This window comes from Ziziphus jujuba, chromosome 1 (assembly GCF_031755915.1).
Source record: "Ziziphus jujuba cultivar Dongzao chromosome 1, ASM3175591v1".
In the NCBI taxonomy this organism is placed as follows: domain Eukaryota; kingdom Viridiplantae; phylum Streptophyta; class Magnoliopsida; order Rosales; family Rhamnaceae; genus Ziziphus; species Ziziphus jujuba.
Window position 1 is genome coordinate 34,765,835 of NC_083379.1, and position 20,994 is coordinate 34,786,828.

Consider the following 20,994-nt stretch of genomic DNA (forward strand, 5'->3'; position numbering starts at 1 on the left):
TGTCCTAAATGTGGATCTGCTAGATGGAAAATTGATAAGAATGGAGTTGCTAGCAATATTCCAAATAAAGTTTTATGGTACTTTCCTATTATTCCGCGTTTTAAACGAATGTTTCGTAGTGTTGAAACAGCTAAGAATTTGACATGGCATGCCAATGGGAGAAAGGTTAAGAAAGGGGAAATGCAACACCCTGCGGATTCTCCATCTTGGAAGTTGGTTGATCGTTTATGGCCAAACTTTGCATCCGAAGATAGGAATTTGAGACTTGGGATCGCGGCTGATGGAGTTAATCCACATAATATGTTGAGTAGTAGGTATAGTTGTTGGCCTGTGATGACGGTTGTGTATAATCTTCCTCCTTGGTTGTGTATGAAGCGGAAATTTATGATGTTAAGTCTTCTAATTTCTGGACCGAAGCAACCAGGAAATCAAATTGATGTATACATGGAGCCGTTAGTTGAAGACCTGCAGCGGTTGTGGAATGAAGGTGTTACGGTCTTCGATGCTTACCGTCAGGAGAAATTCACGTTGAAGGCAGTGTTGCTATGGACAATAAATGATTTCCTAGCTTATGGTAACTTGTCCGGTCATGCGGTGAAGGGATATTATGCTTGTCCAATTTGCAGTGAAAATACTTTTGCTACAAGGAAAATGAGTTTTACCGGGCATAGAAGATTTCTTCCTCCAAATCATCAATATAGAAGGCAAAAGAAGGCTTTCAATGGATTTCAAGAATTTGGAGTGCCTCCAAAACCGTTGACTGGAGAAGAAATCTTAGATAAGCTTAATGCAATGAGATTTGATAACTCACACAAGAGGAAAAGGACTGTTGATTCTGAAGAATGTTGGAAGAGGAAGTTCATTTTTTTTGAATTGGAATATTGGAAATTTCTCCATGTGCGACATAATTTAGATGTCATGCATATTGAGAAAAATGTTTGTGAGAGCATATATAGTACATTGCTCAATATTCCTGGTAAGACGAAGGACAGAGTTAATGCTCGGTTAGATTTACAAGAAATGGGTTTGCGGAAAGACTTGGCCCCTAAGCCTCAAGGTAATCGAACTTTCCTACCACCGGCCTGCTATACATTATCAAAGCATGAGAAGAAATTGTTTTGTAAGTGTTTAGCGGACTTAAAGGTTCCAGATGGTTATTCTTCAAACTTTAGGAATCTTGTTTCAATGGAGGACTTAAAGATGGTAGGATTGAAATCTCATGATTGTCATACATTGATGCAACAACTCTTGCCTCTTGCAATTCGTGCAATCCTTCCTAAACATGTGAGACATGCAATTGCAAGACTTTGTTTTTTCTTAAATGCAATTTGCAAGAAGTCTATCATTGTTGCTGAATTGGAAAATATTCAAAATGATCTTGTCACAACTTTGTGCCTTTTAGAGAAATTCTTTCCACCATCATTTTTTGATGCAATGGTTCATCTAACTGTACATTTGGTTCGAGAGGTAAGATTGTGTGGACCAGTACATTTCAGGTGGATGTACCCGTTTGAGAGGTACATGAAAGTATTGAAAAGTTATGTTCGAAACAAAAATCGGCCAGAAGGTTGTATTGCCGAGGGTTACATATGTGAAGAAGTGATTGAGTTTTGTAGTGAATTTCAGAGAGGATTAGATGCAGTTGGAAACCCAATTGGTAGATATCAAAAGTTAAATGATAAGGATGATGTTGGTGCCCCATTTAAAGGTGGAAAAAATCAATCAATTGATCAACAACTTTGGGAGCAAGTTCATAGATATATACTTTTGAATACACCAGAAGTGGAACCGTATGTCAGGTGCGTATATACATGTTAATGTATAAAATAGTTGATATTTTTAATATATATATATATATATATATATCAACATGCATGTATAATTTAGTTGATATTTTGAATATATTAATAGGCATCGATAAGTTAATATGTTGGATATTTTTATTAATTACAACAACTTTTATTTGTTTTAGTATTCATTTTGAAGTCTTGAAGTCAAGCAAAAAAAATCAAGGAAAAAAAGCAAAATGGTTTCAAGACGAACATAAACGTACATTTACGTACTGGTTACGTGATAAGGTATGGGAAAGTTAAATATTCAATATATAATATCATTGTTTTAGCTTTATTTTTTCATATTTTTCTATTGACTAGATTGCACAAGAGCGAAGTCAACCTAATCACACAGTGTCTGAAACATTACGATGGTTAGCCCATGGTCCGCAATGGGTGGTAACGAAACATGAAGGATATGTCATTAGAGGGGTTAGATTCAACACTATAAATATGGATAATAAGAGGGTCACCCAGAATAGTGGTGTCAAAGTTATTGCCAAAAGTGAGCATTTTGCTAGTGCTAAGGATAATAACCCAATTTTAGCCGAGATGACATACTATGGGATCATAAGAGAGATTTGGGACGTCGATTACACTATGTTTCGAATTCCAGTGTTCAAGTGTGATTGGGTTGACAGCAGTGGTGTGAAAGTTGATGAGATGGGGTTTACATGTGTTAACTTTAGTAAAATTGGATATAAATCTGACCCATTCATCATGGCTTCACAAGTTCAACAAATATTTTATGTTGAAGATCAACTTGACTCGAGATGGTCTGTTGTTTTAACTCCACCACGACATTGTACTTTGGTTGAAGAAGAATTGGTTGAAGAAGATGTTCTTGGCGATACTACAATGGCTCACAATCCATTTGCCATACAATTGCCAAGTGTTGATGAAAATGATAATGATGATGAATGTGAGAGTGACTATGTTCGTAATGACTGTGAGGGGATATGGATAAACAATATCTTCTAAATAAATTGGTAGGTATATTTATTAACTTATAATTATATTTTAAGTAATATTTATTTATTCATTGTGTGTTTTTTTCTTATGTGTTTTCCACTTTAATTAGGAGAATATGTGCCACGCCAAACCTTAAGAAGGTAAATATTCATTAAATTTTCATTTGCCAAATTACAATTTAATTTATTAATTATGATTAAGTTTTTATTAATTTATTTTGCGTCAGTGCTAACAAATTTTTTTATTTTTCCATATGCAGTATGAGGGCGTAATATCGTCAACACGAGTACATCAACTTCCATCTCAATAAGTATGCATATGTAAAAATATGTCAATGAGATGATATTTAATTATATTGATTATTGTTTTGTTATGAACAAGTATTTATTTTAAATTTTTATATTCTAATTATTTTGGACGAAGTTATTTTGGGTTTTTTGCTATTATAATTAATTTTATATTTTAATAAATTTTTATGAAGATAAATCTAAAAAAATATAAAAGAAAAGTCGCCTAACATATATAACGACATATAATAAGATCAATTTGGCGACTCATATAATTTTTAGCGACATAAATATATTGTTGTATATGTCGCTAAATAGGTAAAAGATTCGCTAAAAATTAATAAATATGCGACTCTTATAATTTGTCGCTAAAACATGAACGGTCGCTAATATGGCGACACTAAAAACTCCTCGCTAATTGTTACGGGTCGTTAAAAAACCGATCCACAAACTTTGTCGCTAAAAATAATACGTCGCTAAATAGGCGACAGAAAAGCGTCGCTAAAAATTCATGAGACGCTAATTTAGAGACACTAAAAAATAGTCGCTAAAAATATATGGTCGTTAAAAGAGAGACTCACATAATTCGTCGCAAAAAATAACGCGTCGCTAAATAGGCGACAAAAAATTGTGTCGCTAAAAATGAATGAGTCGCTATTCAGGAAGCATTTTTAGCGACATAATTATTTGGCGACGAATCACGTAAGTATCGCTAAAAATTTATTAGCGACTTTATTATAAAGAGTCGCTATTTTATTAGTCGCTATAAGTACATCACTGTATGAGTCGCTAAAAATTAAATGTGCGTCGCTAAAAATTATTATTAGGCAACTGTTATGATACGTCACCTGTTATCTTATATATTTCGCGACAAGACATTTGGCGACTCCATCAAATGCATCGCTGTTTATTTAGTGCGACACAATACTTGCATCGTGTATCAGCTCGATTCTAGTAGTGAAATAATAGTACACTACTTTTTTTTTTCTTTTCTTTCTTTCTTTCTTTCTTTCTTTCTTTTTTTTTTTTTTTTTTGGAGAGAGAGATGTACGCTACTTGAAAGAAAAAAAATAATGACATAAAAATATAATTGTATTAATATAAAATTTAGCATTGGAGAGAGTATAGCTTATAAGGTTGATTTTTGAGTGGCAAGGTTAGTTTTCTCAACAATAAACATAATTTATAAACATAAAAAAAAAAGAATTTTATTTTATTAATTTTTTTTTTCTGCTATGCCCAGGCACCCCTTATCCCCCTGGACTTGAACCCCGGCTCAGTAGGCTGAGGTGGTGAAGCTTTTACCACTGAGCTATCACACTCGTCCCATTTTACATTTTATGAATCCGATACATTTCTTCCACATTTTTTTAGAGGATCTTTCTTTCTATATTTCTTGTTATTTACAAATAAAAGATACCCAAATTCTAAAATATAGTACAACAACTAAACCAAAAAAAAAAAAAAAAATATCATCAGAACACATAGAATAAGTTTATTATTTGTTAGATGTATTACATAATACATACAGAATAATTGATAGTAAATAATTGATATTAGATATTAGATATTTTCTAGTATAATTTAAGACGGAGTGCCATGTGAAGCAGCAAAGGAAATCCCATCCTGTGCCAGTTTATCTTTTTCCACCTTAGGTTTCCTCTTCGCAATCTCCTCAATACCCCTGTTTGCCGCATCATTCCCTCCTTCTAAGAAAGCCCCAACCACCTTTCCTCTGCTGTACCAATAGGTTATGAACCTTGGTTTTGTAGATGTCACTCTCATATCCTCCCCAACTGGCAATGCTTCACCTACATTGTCTCCACAAAATCTCCATGACAGATCAAAGCTACGAGAATAGCAGCAGGGAAGGTACTCATACTCTGAAATCTTGAATCCTCTAACCTCGATTGCAATGGAATTGTCATCTTCCTTTGCCTTGATAGCTATCACTGCCTGCTTAGCTGATTCTCGAGCATGGTCGATATGTTTTACTCTTATTGTTTCACCTTTGAAGGGGAAAGTAGCTACGTCTCCCACTGCATACACATCTGGGACGCTTGCTCTGAAATACCCATCGGTTCTTATACCGTCTTTCTCCTCCTTAATTTGCCCTTTGAATATTGAAGTTTGAGGCTTTGCTCCAACACCAACAACAACAATGTCAGCTTCTATTACCTGACCATTGTTGAGTCTCACTTTCTTTACCTCTCCATCATTTGATGCTGATGACTCCAACACGATTGCAACTGAATTTTTGAAGAGTTTTGACTCCTTTGTTTGTGTAGTAGCCCTCATAGAAAGATGCAATAGCAGGAGTGAAAAGCTGGTGCATCAGCCGTGGTTCCTTGTAGACCAAGCTAACGTCAAAGCCATTGATTCTCAAAGCTGCTCCAACTTCGAAACCAATGTATCCACCTTCAATCACAACTGCTTTTTTCCCTGATACATTCTTTTTTTGTATTGCTTCTACAAGTTTATCAGCATCACTGATTTCTCTCAAGTAGAAGATGTTTTCGGCATTACTAGCTCCTTTTACACCCAAATCAGCCAACTTAACTGCTGCACAGCCGGTTGCAATAATCAATGTTTGATACCTAAGGAATCTACCAGTTGCGCTGGTGAGAGTCTTTGAAGCAAGGTCTGCCTTCACTATCTTTGTTCCAAGTATTAACTTGATCCCTTTTTCGATATACCATTCTGGAAGCTGTCTCTCCCCTCCACTTCCAACATAGACATGGAAACTTGGAAGTCTTGTGGCTCCATTTGGTAATAGATATGACTTGCTAAGCTCGGATCGTTCATAAGGTGCTACCACTTCCTTGGATATAATTGCTAGTTCCCCTGGTTTTAGCCCTCGCTCTGTAAACTCTTTAGCTGCGTATCCTGCTGCAACTCCACCACCGAGGATGATGTACTTGAAACTTTTTCCCTCTTCAAAAACTCTTGTCAATGGCTTGCCCTGCTGGAGAAGTTCCTGAGCTTCTATAATCTTTGCATCAACAAGTTTTCCAAGATGAGCTTGCGAGAGAATTTTCCTTTTTCCATCTTCTTGCTTGATGTTTTTTACTTCATTGTTGATGTTCTTAACATTGATTAGCCATTTTTTGACTTGATCATTTTCGTTTAATCCAAGACTTTGTTTGTGACTAGAAAATCTCCAGTCTATATCACCCTTCAGGCTATTTACCTCTTCTACTATTTCTCTGAGAGTTTTCATATTTTTTTTAGTGTTCTTGTAGTAATTGACATATGTAGTAATCAAGATCCATGGTTCAACTATTATTTTGAAAACAAGCTCTGAAAGGAAGTTCCTGCACCCAAGAAAACCAAATCCATATATATATATATATGTGTGTGTGTGTGTGTGTGTGCATGACCAAGTTGTCACTTGAATTTGTAAAAAATTGAGGATATACATAATAATACTCAAGAAAGAATTGGAAATTGGAGGAAGAGCTGTACAGCGTCCGAACGTCTACCAGTAAGTGAAGTTGAATGAAAGCAAAGAAATTTTGGGGCATGCAAGAAAGAAAGTTAAAATGGGTTCTCAATCTCATGTTGTTTGAAACCGGAAAATTGATTTTATCCCCAAAAAAAGAAAAAAAAGAAAAAAAAAAGTGGAATATTGAGGAAAAAAATCTTTCTATATGCAACTGTTACATGGGCCATATTTATACATACATACATATATATATATATATACACACAAAAAGTTGAACAGTACTCAACGGTTATTTTGTAGGATTTATATGCTTTATTAATTTGAATGTTGCGTATAATTATAGATTGCATGTGGTTATTGGGAGAGTTACACAAGATGTCATGGTAACAGTTACATGCAATACCTTCTCAATATTAACGGCCGACCTGCGTTGCTCTATCCTATGTAGTTTCATGAGAAGTTGCAGCTTTAATTTAGCGTGGAGCTTGTTGTGGAACTAGAAACTATATTTAAATAAACTCCTAAGTTACTTTGTTGAGACTTTATTGGCAAGTCAATTAAGTCTCCTTGAGGTGACTTTTGTTACTTTGTCTAGTCTGTCCTAGTAAATAATGAACCATGACTTAGCAGCATGTGATTGCTATTTATGCTAAATAAAATAGCTTAGAGAAATGTAAATTATTAACTCTTCTGTGTTTTAATTCAACTTGTTTATATGTTAACAGTAGCATCAAAAAAACTGTGGGTCCCTTACTTTGTATCTACCCTAGTTAATAATTGTAATCTTACAAGATTGATCTAATGCATTAATTCAGAAAGAACATATATTAAGATAGGTGCATAAATATGAATGGTTAGAATGCATACCACAAATTCATCTTTTTTCAGCTGGCTTTTAATTTTCGGAATTGTTTCCTAAGTTGATGCCTAGAAGATGTTGCGAACAACCTTCTTAACTACCCTGCAGTATGAATTATCCTCTCCCTGCAGGGAAAAATTGAATCCTAGAGCCACAATATAAGAAAAATTATAATTTGGTAGCTGAAGAGAAGTGGCAAATAGTGGCAAAATGGATCCGATCAAACAGCTAATCTTCTTCTTTCTTTCTTGTTAAATATTGCCAATCCTCTGCTAGAAGAGAAGTGAAAACCAATGCCAAGAGTCATGCTAAAAGCTTTCTTCTCTTTAATAGAAAAGAATTTTGAAATAAAAGCTGGAAACCTTTGAGCAAGGCATCAAAGAAGTCATACTTATGAAGTAATATAGGTGATTCCAAAAACAAACAAAGCACCTCATTCTGTTATCAAGTCTCATATACGTGAAATGCAAGTACGTTACTCAGTGCCTTGGAACATGGGCAAGGAGTTCCGGAGCACTCCACTGTTAGTTATCCTTGTCCAAGCGGTTTTATTCAGTGTATTATTATGTTTCTTTTGTCGTATTCTTGGCTTAAATAGAGGAGAAAAGCATTACTAGCATAGGCAATTACCAAAAATTCGATGCTTACTTTCAAGACAGTCAAAGGAGTACCGGCTACAAAACTTATTTACTGAGACTATGTTTTCTTTTTTCAGTCTTTTATTTTATTTATATAAATGCGAAATCTTCTTATTATATGTATATGTTATCTATCTATATATAAAACCTCAGCAGGCCAAAGGTTGGTAGGAAAAACGTGGCTTTGGATAAACAAAGAAACCAGCAAAAGAAGCAACATTACCTATATAATATGTATGGATACTTACAATTTAATACCTTCAGTTTTGGAAAATTACATCTTCAATCCTCAAATTTAGAACTTTTCGAGTTAGGCCTTTAGGTTTCACTACCAAAAAATAAGGTTTTAGCTACAAGCAAACAATGTAGCTAAAAGTCTATCATTTGTCGCTAAATGTTTTTAGTCACATAGCAAATGGTTCCCATGGTGTAGTCAATAACCTCTCAGGTTAAAAAAGTTTTTAACCGTTATATATAATAGCTAAAAGCGTTTGGAGCCACAATCATTTTTGTATCCAAAACTAATCAATGTAACTAAAATTGTTAAACTATTTTTATCTACAACATTTCATCATAGCTATAAAGTCCTTAGCTAATTAATGCTCACTTATTTTGTAATGTTTCATATTGTTATATTTTGTTACAGTACATATATGGTAGGTCTATTTCACTTTCCACTTAAAATCTATTTTTTCATAGTTTTTTTCATTCTTTTTTGTTTCTTATAGTTTTTATAAAATTTTAAAAGTATTCAAAATGTTTGCAGAACAGTTGGTAAAGAAAGTAGTACTTGAAAGAAAACAATTGTACAATTGTATTTTATTCGACGTTTTAGCATTTGATTACAGATTTTACAAGAGTAACATTGCTATATTGTTCATCATATATGCATAAGAGAGTAGTTAGCAATTCTAAAATATAGAATAAATATCAATTGCTAGTGCTCTCAATGTATTTTGCAATTTATAGGCCTTTCCTCAAGCCATACAAACCAGCAACTAGCATCCCATATATTTCAAGTCGATCTCTCTGAGCTTCAAGTTGGAGACTAACAATTTTGGCAATTCCTTCGATTTCTTCAGCAGTTCCTCCCTCCAAGAAAGCTCCAACCACCTTTCCGTTGTTGATCCAATATGTTCCAAACTTGGGTTTTGTAGGTGATGGCCTGGTGGTATTGTATTGAGCATCCACAAATACCACTGGTTCTCCAACATTGTCTCCACAAAAAATCCATGATAGATCAAAGTAGCTAGAATAGAGAAAAGGAAAGTACTGGTACTCCTCTATGGATTTACCGTCCTCCCTTGCCTTGATAGCCTTCACAGCATGCTCTGCTGACTGTCGAGCGTGGTCAACATGTTGTACTCTTCTCATGTCATTGTACAATTTCATAGGGAATGTAGCTACATCTCCAACAGCATATACATCTTGGACACTTGTTCTGAATAAACCATCAATTTTGATACCACCTTTTTCTTCCTCAACCTGTCCTTCGAATAATTCAGTTAGTGGCCTTGCCCCAATGCCAACTACAACAATGTCAGCTTGCAGCACCTTACCATTCTTCAGTTTCACCTTCTTTACCTGTCCATTTAAGTCAGCTTCGAATTCAACTGCAACTGTATCTTTGATAAGTTTAACTCCTTTGTTAGCATAGTAGCCCTCATAGAAAGAAGCAATTGTTGGACTGAAAAGCCCAGCCATGCACCATTGTTCACGGTAGACCATGCTAACATCAAACTTGTTGATTCTCATAGCTGCTGCAACTTCAAGACCAATGTTTCCACCTCCAATCACTACCACCTTTCCTTTGTTCTTTGTTCTTATTGCTTCTACAAGCATATCAGCATCACTTATTTCTCTTAAGTAAAAGATGTTTTTGGCATCAGCTCCTTGTACACCAGAATCTGTCAACTTAACTGCTTTGGAACCAGTTGCAATGATCAAAGTTTGATACGTATAGATTTTACCAGACGCACTGATGAGCATCTTTGAAGCAAGATCTGCTTTTACTATCTCTGTTCCAATGATCAATTCAATCCCTTTTTCCTTGTACCACTCAGGAAGCAGTATTTCTTCTCCACTTCCAACACATACATGGAAACTCGGAAGTCTTGCAGGTTCATTTGGGAAAAGATATGACTTAGTAAGTACAGGACGCTCATAAGGTGCTACAGCTTCTTTAGAAATGATTGCTAGCTCCCCTGGTAGGAGCCTTTGTCTAGTAAACTCCTTTGCTGCATATCCAGCTGCAACACCACCACCAAGGATGATGTACTTGAAATGCTGTTTATCGAAAATCCCTATGTGGGAACTGCCTTTTTGGAGGAGTTGCTGAGCTTCTATAATCTTTTCGTCCACAAGTTTTCCAAGATCTTCGCATGAAAGATATTTCTCTCTTTCAAGTTCTTCCTCAATACTTCGTATGTCACTGTTGATTGATTGAACATTTTTTAACCAGTTTCTGACTTCTTCTTTTTCTCGTGTTCCTGAAAGATGCTTTGCATAAATTCTCTGATCTATATCTTCCTTTCGGTTATTTAGCTCTTCTAAAATTCCCTTGAGAATTTTCATATTCTCTTTGGTGTTTTTGTCATACTTTGAATATTTGGCAATCAGGGTCGACATTACATCTTCAAGCTCCAAAAGGAAGTTCCTGCATACAGGAAATCTATTAATGCTCTTCAGAAAGTCACTTGAATTTGAGGATTGCATCCCAAATAACGAATTTGAAATTGATAACTAGTGTTACACATATACAAAACATAAGAATATAGCAGGCCTGATCAGAAGTATATTGGTGGAATTGTAGATCCTAAAGAGTTCAAGGAAATTGCTTACTGGTTTTTTCATTAAACTTGGGCAACAGCTAAGTACTTTGGCTAAAACTTGGAGCATACTAAAACAAAATAACTAAAATGGGATTTCAGGTTGCTTTAAGCCTGAGTGTTAAATGAGTTCTTTCCAATATCCTTTTCATGAAACTTGAGGAAGTTGCAGGAATAATTGTCTTAGGGATTGGGGGTCTCTTGTTTTGCTTATGTACATTGTTGAGTTAACATCTGTCCTAAGGGCTTAAGCTATTAGGAAGTGGGTGCAAGTTTGCAACTATGTATATCAAGCCGATACAGAATTTATTATCAAACATACATATAGTGCCTTAATGGGACAGTTGCTAGCAAATGGCCTTCAAAGCCTTGGAATTAATTAGCCTACAGCTTGGGGTTATTTTGCTCCTATAAAACATAGATGGTTTAGCTTTTAGAGTTTAGTTTTGGACGTCAGGAAATTCATGTTGTCTTATTGTAAGGTGTGAATGTTGGAAAAGATGGAAGGAATAGTTTAGCCTCCAAGTAATATTGAACCATGATTTAGGAGAATGGACAGCTGTTTCTTCTATATATATATATATATAGCTTAGAGAAATAAATAAATTCTTAACCATGACCAAATTATTCTGTCTTTGGATTTTAATTAAAAACATTAATCAACAATCTTACAGTTATGGTTTTACTACATTGTAGGCAATCGAATCAAATTATAATCTTAATTAAAGAATTAAAGCATTTCAAAAAGTATATTCAAGGATGCAAGAACATGAATGGTTAGCAAATTTCAAAAAGCATATTCAAGGATGCAAGAATATGAATGGTTAGCAAACACATACTGAAAGTCCATTTCTTGATCAACTGGTTGTCTTTTATCTTGTATTGCTTGCTTTGATCAGGAATAGAGTGCCTTGAAGATCTTGCCTAGCAAAGCTTTTTAATTACCCTACACTTATACGTTATAGGAAAGAAATAATGAAATCCAGAGCTTATAATATTAGAGAAATCATAGTAAAACAGCAGAAAAATGAGTTTCGATTTTTCAAGCATGACATGAGGATATAAAAGTTATAATAAGAAATTATTGCTAGAGTTTTGTTATGAATGGAAAAAAGTGTACCGGAACAAGTAGCAAACCGTTTTTTCTTTTTCCAAAATGCCAAACCCTTTATTTTAGAAGAGAAAGTGAAAACCAATGCCAAAGATGATGTTAGAGCTTTTTCTCCTCTGTATTATAAAAAGAATTGAAACAGAAAGCTGGGAATCACTGAAGTAAGGTACGTGATTACAAAACTAAGAAAGTGATTGACATAGAGAAGCCAATTTTGTCCAAGACTTTCCTAATTAAACAAGGGATTGACATCCTTAAACAAGGGGACAAGAACAAAAATTAATCAACAGTTGTAGCACTCCACCACATAGTTTTTTGGTGTTCTTGGCTCACCAAGTAACCAGAACCAAATAACTCCTCCAAACTTACTAGTACCTAATTTCGGTCCAGGCCATTAGGCCTAAAGGCGACAATGCTACAACCAACCAAGTTTACTGCAATTATTATTTCTCATTTCTTTCTTTTTTTTATTCATATAATTGAGAAATTTATAGATATTTTCAGCTAAGCAAAAGTTAACTCGAATTGTGTTCCGCAGTTTTGGGAGATTCAAGTTATTCAAAATCTCAACCTTTATTTAAATTGCCTGGGGGAATCTCACAAAAATATTACTAAACTAAAGGAAATTCAGGAGAAGGAAGAAACTATAAATTAGAAAGAACATGATCAAATTTGGTCACTTCTTTCAAAAAGTTAAGCTAATAGGATGTAGGATTTTATTTCTTTTATATTTTTCTCTAACAGTTCCCTTTTGGATATGTAGAGTTGTTGAGTTTTGAATGTATGAACTCTTAAATCACTGGTTTTAATACTAAGCTGAATTATTATTTTAATAAAAAAGTTTAAGCTAATGGAATATGAACTTTAATTTCTTTTTTATTTTGGACACTTTTATCATATAATTAGTGGTACAAATGTTTTCTATGGATTATCATATATGTATATCTATATTTATCTATATTGCCAAGATTGGTAGGATAGAGTCTGGCGTGGCCATAGAATGCAAGCATAAATGTAGCTTACATTAACAAAGAAGAGAGCGGCAAAAGAAGCAAGGAACACCTATATAATATGTAGGGATAATTAAAATTAAGTTCCTTCTCTAGTTTGGAGAAATTAAACTTTCAACTCTCATGTTTAAAACATTTAAATTTAAACTTTAAGTTTCAATTTATTGCATCATATATTCTTAAATAGATACATGTTGGGTACTGATCAAACAGTGTGCACCTTCCCACAAAAGATGCGTTGTATACATCTACATAATTTTGCTATATGTGTATATATATATATATTTGTTTCTTATAATTTTTTTTTTAAATTTTAGAAGTACTCAGATTTTTGCATAACAGTCGGTAGAAAAAGTAGTAGTTTTTCTTTAATACAGGTGAAAAAAGGCAGTACTTGATAGAAAACAATTGTATTTCATTGACATGTCAGCGTTTGAGCTGACGGACTTTACAAGTGTAACATTGCTATTTTCATAAATGAATTAAAGAAGCATTAACAATTCTAAAAAATAGAATAAACATGAATTAATTACTACTTATCTCGAAGTATATTGCATAAAGGCCCATCAGAGCCATAAAAATAAGCAATTGCTATCCCAGTTTCTCATACTGAGGTTGCAGTCTAGCAATTCTGGCAATTCCCTTTTTTTTTTTTCCTTGAGCAGTTCCTCCTTCCATGAAAGCGCCAATCACCTTTCTATTGTGGATCCAATATGTTCCAAACTTGGGTTTTGTAGATGGTGGCTTGGTGGTGCTATTACACGGATAATCCTGAAATAGCACTGGTTCTCCAACGTTGTCTCCATAAAAAATCGACGAGAGATGGAAGAAACGCGAATAGAAGAAGGGAAGGTAGTCTACTCCTCCATTGGTATACCACTCTCACTTGCCCTAATTGCCTTCACAGCTTCCTCTGCTCATTTTCGAGCATGATCAACATGTTCAACTCTTCTCATGTCATGTCATTATCAAACTTTTTTTTGGTCATTTCCTGGAAAAAGCTAAACCAGTATCTTGTAAAAGTTGATATCCATGTACATATAGAAAATATTCTACATATTATGTAGTACGGCATATATTAGAAACTGTAGCTTACATATTATGTAGTACGGCATATTATCCATGTACATACATTTATCTATATAGCCAAGATTGGTAACAAAACTGTAGCTTACATTAACAAAAAAGTGAGCAGCAAGGGAACCAACTAATACCTGTATAATATGCAGAGATAATTATAATTTAGTTCTTCTAGTTTAGAGAAATTACATTCTCGGCTTTCAAATTTAAAATGTTTCAATTTAAATCTGTAAATTTCAATTTGTTGCATTTTGTTACAGTATATTTGGAATATCGTTTTCACTTTTTATTTAAAATGTATCTTTATAGTAATATTACATATAATATCAATTTTATTTTTATTTTTATTTATTTATTTTTTTTGTTTCTTATAATATTTTTAAAATTTTAAAGGTACGCAAATTTTTGTATAACAGTTGGTAAGAAGTAAGAAAGTAGCACTTAAAAGAAAACAATTGTATTTTATCGGACGTTTTAGCATATGATTACTGACTTTATAGGTATCACACTGCTATTTTCATAAATATATTGGAGAGTAATAAGCAATTCTAAGAAATAGAATAAACATTAATTACTACTACTCTCAAAGTATACTGCAAGATATAGGCCTATCTAAGCCATAAAAACTAGCAAGTAGCATCCCATAATTTTCAAATACATCTTTCTCAGCTTTAGGTTGGAGCCTAGCAATTTTGGCAATTCCCTTGTTTTGTTCAGGAGTCCCTCCTTCCAAGAAAGCTCCGACCACCTTTCCATTGTGGATCCAATATGCTCCAAACTTTGGTTTTGTAGACGATGGCCAGGTGGTGGAATTATCTTGAATATCCTGAAATAGCACTGGTTCTCCAACATTGTCTCCATAAAAATTCCATAAGAGATCAAAGAAACGTGAATAGAAGAAAGGATGATGTACTTAAAATTCTTTTTATCGAAGATCCCTCTGTTGTAACCACCTTTCTGCAGCAGTTCCTGAGCTTCTACAAGCTTTTTGTCAACCAGTTTTCCAAGATCTTCACATGACAGATATTTCTTTCTTCCAAGTTCTTCCTCAATACTTTGGATCTCGAAAAAGATTGGGAAGGCAGAACCAAAAAAAAAGAAAAAAAAAAGAAAAAAAAAAAGAAGAAGATGAACTGAGAGGAAAATGAAAAAGAAAAAACAAACGTCCAAGGAAAAAAAAAAGTTTTCCTCTGTTTGGTTTATACAAAACCCACCTCGTAAAACAAAAAGGAAGAAAAAAGTCTCAAACAAAAGTGGAATGAGTAAATACTCTTCTAAGATGGACCACGATTAAGACAATTAAGGAGAGATGCGAGACAGAGGGAGTGAGAGAGGAATTTCAATTTTCTTAGAAGGTCCTCTCAAATCCAAGATTTGGTCTTGCTCGCTCACTTAGGATGAATGAAGAAGCCTCTCAAACAAGCGATTTCAAAATCCGTGGACTTTCTTCTTTTTTTATTTTTTTAATTTTCTTTAAATTCCATGTTCCAAACGTAGCCTAAAGAAATTTTCATTTTATATTTTTTGTTACTTACAAATAAAGGATACTCAAATCCTAAATTATCATAGTACAGTGCCCAAAAAAAAAAGAATGATTTTATTATTTGTTAGACGTATTACATAATAGATACAGAATAATTGATAGCAAATAATTGACATTAGATATAAAGTATTCTTCTACAACATAATGCAAGTGCCATGTAAAGCAACAAAGGAAATCCCATCCTGTGCCAGTTTATCCTTTTCCACCTTAGGTTACCCGTGTTTTCCACATCACTTCCTCCTTCTAAGAAAGCACCAACTATGCTTCCTCTCCTGTACCAATAGGTTATGAACCTTGGTTTTGTAGATGTCACTCTCATATCCTCCCCAAATAGCAATGCTTTACCTACATTTTCGCTACAAAATCTCCATGACAGATCAAAGCTACGAGAATAGAAGTAGGGAAAGTACTCATACTCTGAAATGTTAACCTCGGTACCAATGGATTTCCCATCTTCACTTGCCTTGATAGCTTTCACTGCCTGCTTGGCTGATTCTTGAGCATGGTCGATGTGTTCTACTCTTATTGTTTCACCTTTGAAGGGGAAAGTAGCCATATCTCCCACTGCATACACGCCCTGGACGCCTGTTCTAAAATAACCGTCGGTTCTTATATCGTCTTTTTCCTCCTTTATTTGCCCTTTGAATATTGAAATTTGAGGCTTTGCTCCAACACCAACAACAACAATGTTAGCTTCTATTACCTGACCATTGTTGAGTCTCACCTTCTTTACCTCTCCGTTATTTGATGATGATGATTTGAACCCGATTGCAATTGTATTTTTATAGAGTTTGACTCCTTTGTTTTTGTAGTAGTCCTTGTAGAAAAAGGTAATGGCCAGAGTGAAAGGCGGTGCATCAGCTGCGGTTCTCTGTAGACCAAGCTAACTTCAAAGCCATTGATTCTCACTTCTGCTCCAACTTCAAAACCAATGTACCCACCTCCAATAACTACTGCTTTTTTCTTTAAATCTTTCTTTTGTTGTATTGCTTCTACAAGTTTATCAGCATCACTGATTTCTCTCAAGTAGAAGATGTTTTTTCATTATTATTAGCTTCTTGTAACTTAACTGCTACAGAACCAGTTGCAATGATCAAAATTTTGATACTTAAAAACTTTTCCAGTTGCGCTGGTGAGAGTCTTTGAAGAAAGATTTGCTTTCACTATTTCTGTTTTGAGCATTAATTCGATCCCTTTTTCTTTATACCACTCTGGAAGCTGTCTCTTCCCTCCACTTCCAAAACAAACATAGAAACTTGGAAGTCTTGTGGCGTATCCATTTGGTAATAGATATGACTTGCTAAGTTCGGATCGTTCATAAGGTGCTACTGCTTCTTTGGATATAACTGCTAGTTCCCCTAGCTTTAGCCCTCGCTCTGTAAACTCTTTAGTTGTGTATCCTGCTGCAACCTCACCACCAAGGATGATGTACTTGAAACTTTTTTCCTTATCGACAACTCTTGTCAACGACTTCCCTATCTGGATAAGTTTTTGAGCTTCTATATTCTTTGCATCAAAAAGTTTTCCAAGATGTGCTAGGGAGATAATTTTCCTTTTCCAACTTCTTGCTCAATGTTTTTTACTTCGTTGTTTATGTTTTTAACATTGATTAACCAGTTTATGATGATCTCTTTCGTTTATCCCAAGACTATGTTCATTAGAAAATCTCAAGTCTATATCACCCTTCAGGCTATTTACCTCTTCTATTATACCTTTGAGAGTTTTCATATCTTGTTCTGTGTTTTTGTAGTAATTGATATATGTAGTAGTAATAAGGATCCGTGGTTCAACTATTATTTTGAAAACAAGCACTGAAAGGAAGTTCCTGCGCTCAAGAAAACCAAATCCATATATATGTGCATGACCAAGTTTGTCACCTTAATTCCCAAAATATTAAGGATATAATCCTCACAAAAGAATTGGAAATTGGAGGGAGAGATATACAATATTGGAACTAATAATGTCTACTAGTAAATACAAAGCAAAACAAATTTGGGGCATGCAATGTAACAGCCCAAACCACCCGCATGCGATATTGTCCCCTTTGGACCCAGCCCACATGGTTTTGTCAAAACGCGTTGCAAGGGAAAGCTAAACACACCACCTTATAAGACGTGCTTCGTTCCCCTTTCCAACTGATGTGGGATTTCACAATCCTCCCCCTTTGGGGCCCAGCATCCTCGCTGGCACACTGATCTGGTTACTGGCTCTGATACCAACTGTAACGGCCCAGACCATCCGCATGCGATATTGTCCACTTTGGGTCCAGCCCGCACGGTTTTGTCAAAACACATCGCAAGGAAAATGTATCCACACCACCTTATAAGGCGTGCTTCGTTCTCCTTTCCAATTGATGTGGGACCTCACATGCAATAAAGAAAGTTAAAATGGGTTCTCATATTGTTGGAAATTGGAATATTAGGCATAGTTTAGAAAGTGTTAAACTTGTAAGGGAAATTGATTTTCTAGATTTAGATTCCTTATATATGTAAAATTTCTTAGCCATTTTAAAAGAACATCATGAAGAAATTTAATACTATTTTTCAATTTAGCAGTGCTTACCACCATCAAAATGATGGCCAGACTGAAGTTGTTAATCAAACATTGGGTAATATGCTTCAAAGTCTAGCTAGCGATAAAGATAAAATAGTGGGATTCTACTCTCACACAAGATGTATTTGCCTACAACAGCGTGGTGAATTGATTTACAGGCTTATGTCCTTTATGTTAAATAAATTAATAATTGTGGACTTAGCATAATCAACTACTCACTTACAGGGCCTATTTATGCCATTAATGGGACTGGCTTATTTTAATATTTTGTAGTAGGGCCCTTGGTCATACAGCCTCTATAAGACTCCAGTTGGCCCATTGGACTAGAAGACGAACTCTCTTTATAAGCCCATTGACTTATCCATATTTTTTCTAGTATTATTATATTATTAAATTATTAGTATTTTGTATGTGTTAAAATTAATGGGTAAGTGTGACTTGCAGAGACTATAAAAGGTCTAGGGCAAGCAAACAAATGCTATATGGTATTTATGATATTAGGATTTTCAAAGATCTGAGAGTGGTTTGAGAGTAGTGTGTCCATAGGTACTACTTTATATTGTTTTCTATTTTGCAGGATTAAAGATTTAATTTATCAATAATGGTATTTGGAGGTTAGTAATTTATAGTTATGGAATTTATTATGTATATTTAGATCCATAAAATTCTAACGATTGGTATCAGAGCAATGGTTAATATGCATAGTAAATTCCCTTGTAATTTATCGCAGTTCGCATGTGAATATTCATCTGTGTTTCGGCCATTCATGATTGATTATCAGTGTGTTCCAGATATATATATGTTGCTTTACATTAATTTTTTTCTTTTCTTTTCTTTTCTTGATTTGTATACATGTGCAAATTTTGAGATTCAAGATTATGTATTCTGTTAAACATATTTACGTATATATATACTCATGCCCGATTATTATTTGTTCTAAAAAAAAAAAAATTGTTTCTTGACAAATCTTGATCTGGGCATTATGGAATCGTGTTTTATGAATTGAAGGAATATTTTTGGAGCCCTAATTATCTATTGGACACCTTTTTTTTTTTTTCTTCCTATTAAAAAAAAAAAAACCTTGGTTTCGGCGGTCGAATTTCACATGCTTGGGTGTTATAATTTTCTGGGTTTTGGACCAAATTGATTTGGGGAAAAAATTTTCCAAGAAGACACAAAACAAAAGGCACCAATATTGACCAAAATTGAGGCCGGATTATGGTTTCCTAAGAACAGAGGATTCAAACACCGCCAGAATGGTTAAAAAAATGATGGCCGGAAATCAATTTGCCAATGGGTTGAACAAGTGGGTCGAGCGACCCATTACCCAGAAAAATGGGTCAAACCGTGACCCGGTTGTGTGGAGAAGAAGAAGCACAAGACTTGTCGTGTGAGGTTGTTTTTGTGCCGTTGCTGACATCATCACAGTGACGTCAGCTCTGTTGTGCTGATTTCAGCGTGATGACTTCAGCAGCCGAGTTAAAAAAAAAAATTTGTTATGTATTTATTTATTTATTTGTTATTGGTTCATTTATTTATTTTTTTAATTATTCTATTCCAATTTGCTTGAATTAAAATTAAATATATTTGTTTGGAATTGGAACAAGTTAGCTTTCCCTAAAGAGGCTTTGTTCCTAGTTGGTATAGTAGTGTGGAATTTTAGGTACTCACCTGTTGTGAGACTTATTTTGTCTGCATTATGTGTACCAATGTAACGTATGTTGGCATAATGGATGAGATGTTTTATATTTACCCATTTCATGAAATTGCCAATATGTTATTTTCTCCCATTTATTAATCAGCGTCTATACGGGTAACTAAACTATACTGTCGGTGGTTTTAGTTGCTTTGTATGACGCCTGGAATGGCAGTGGAAGTTAATTAAATGCCATGTATCGCAGGTTCTGAGTTGCCCTATCGGTGATTCAGTTCAATGCATTTGATTGTGGTTATTTGGTTGACTATCCCTGGCTCGGGAAAGGGTATCTTTAGTGCTAAAAGACCCTAGCGATATCGATATTTTATGTTTTGTATTGAGGGGCTGGAAAATAGTTATTGTTTTGTATATATATATTAAGTGCTTTATTGTGTTTACTATTTTCACAGTTGGTAGCACTCCGAATGTTCTGCCTATGACTACCATGATGAAATTGGATGGGACAAACTATCAGAAGCGGAAAAAGACTTTAGTTATGAATTTGACATTTATGAAATTGGATTTGGCTTTAAAGATAGATCCACTAGAGATACCAACTGATGAGAGTAGTGTAGCAGATAGGAAACTTAATGAGGATTGGAGGCATTCTAATAAGTGCTGCATGATGATGATGGAGAATTATATGGACGAATCAATTTATGCAAGTATTCAAAAGGTGGAAACTGCAAAGGAACTTCTTCAAGAGATAGGAAAGAAATTTATCAAGTTTGATATGAATGAGAAGCATCATTATTTGGACCTTTTGAATAATACTAAATATGTGGAATTAAAGGAGTAAGGGACCACATTATGTTACTTTCTTCTTATTATAATAAGTTAAAGGACCTTAAGATGGACATTGGAAAGGCGTTCTTGACCTATTCGATAATGAAGAGTCTTCCATCTCAGTTTGATAATATAAGGTCTAGTTTGAATACTAAGAAAGAAGGATATAATTAAGAGGAATTAACTGCTATTCTTGTAAAAGAGGAAGATGATGTTAAGCTAAGTAGGTCAAGATCTGTTGCTATAGTTTCACATCAGGTAGATAAGTCTAAGAGGGTTTTCAAAAAAAAGGGACAAGGATTTAAGCCTGGACAAGGATTTAAGCCCAATAAGAAGAAGTTTTCTAGTATGAAG

General features: G+C 34.4%; 1 protein-coding gene and 2 pseudogenes across 1 annotated transcript; all 3 read right to left on the reverse strand.

Annotated features, from left to right (window-relative positions):
- Positions 1-4,659: 4,659 nt before the first annotated feature.
- Positions 4,660-7,328, reverse strand: LOC132800232 (monodehydroascorbate reductase-like; annotated as a pseudogene).
- A 1,668-nt stretch (positions 7,329-8,996) lies between these two features.
- On the reverse strand, positions 8,997-12,001 carry LOC132800370 (monodehydroascorbate reductase, seedling isozyme-like). The gene is made up of 2 exons (XM_060813890.1): positions 11,701-12,001; positions 8,997-10,689 (listed from the first exon to the last, which is right to left on the reverse strand). The coding sequence occupies exons 1-2, from the start codon at positions 11,709-11,711 to the stop codon at positions 8,997-8,999; spliced, it is 1,704 nt and encodes a 567-aa protein (XP_060669873.1). The 5' UTR covers positions 11,712-12,001.
- Positions 12,002-14,645: 2,644 nt separating this feature from the next.
- On the reverse strand, positions 14,646-17,333 carry LOC132800371 (monodehydroascorbate reductase-like; annotated as a pseudogene).
- Between the last annotated feature and the right edge of the window lie 3,661 nt (positions 17,334-20,994).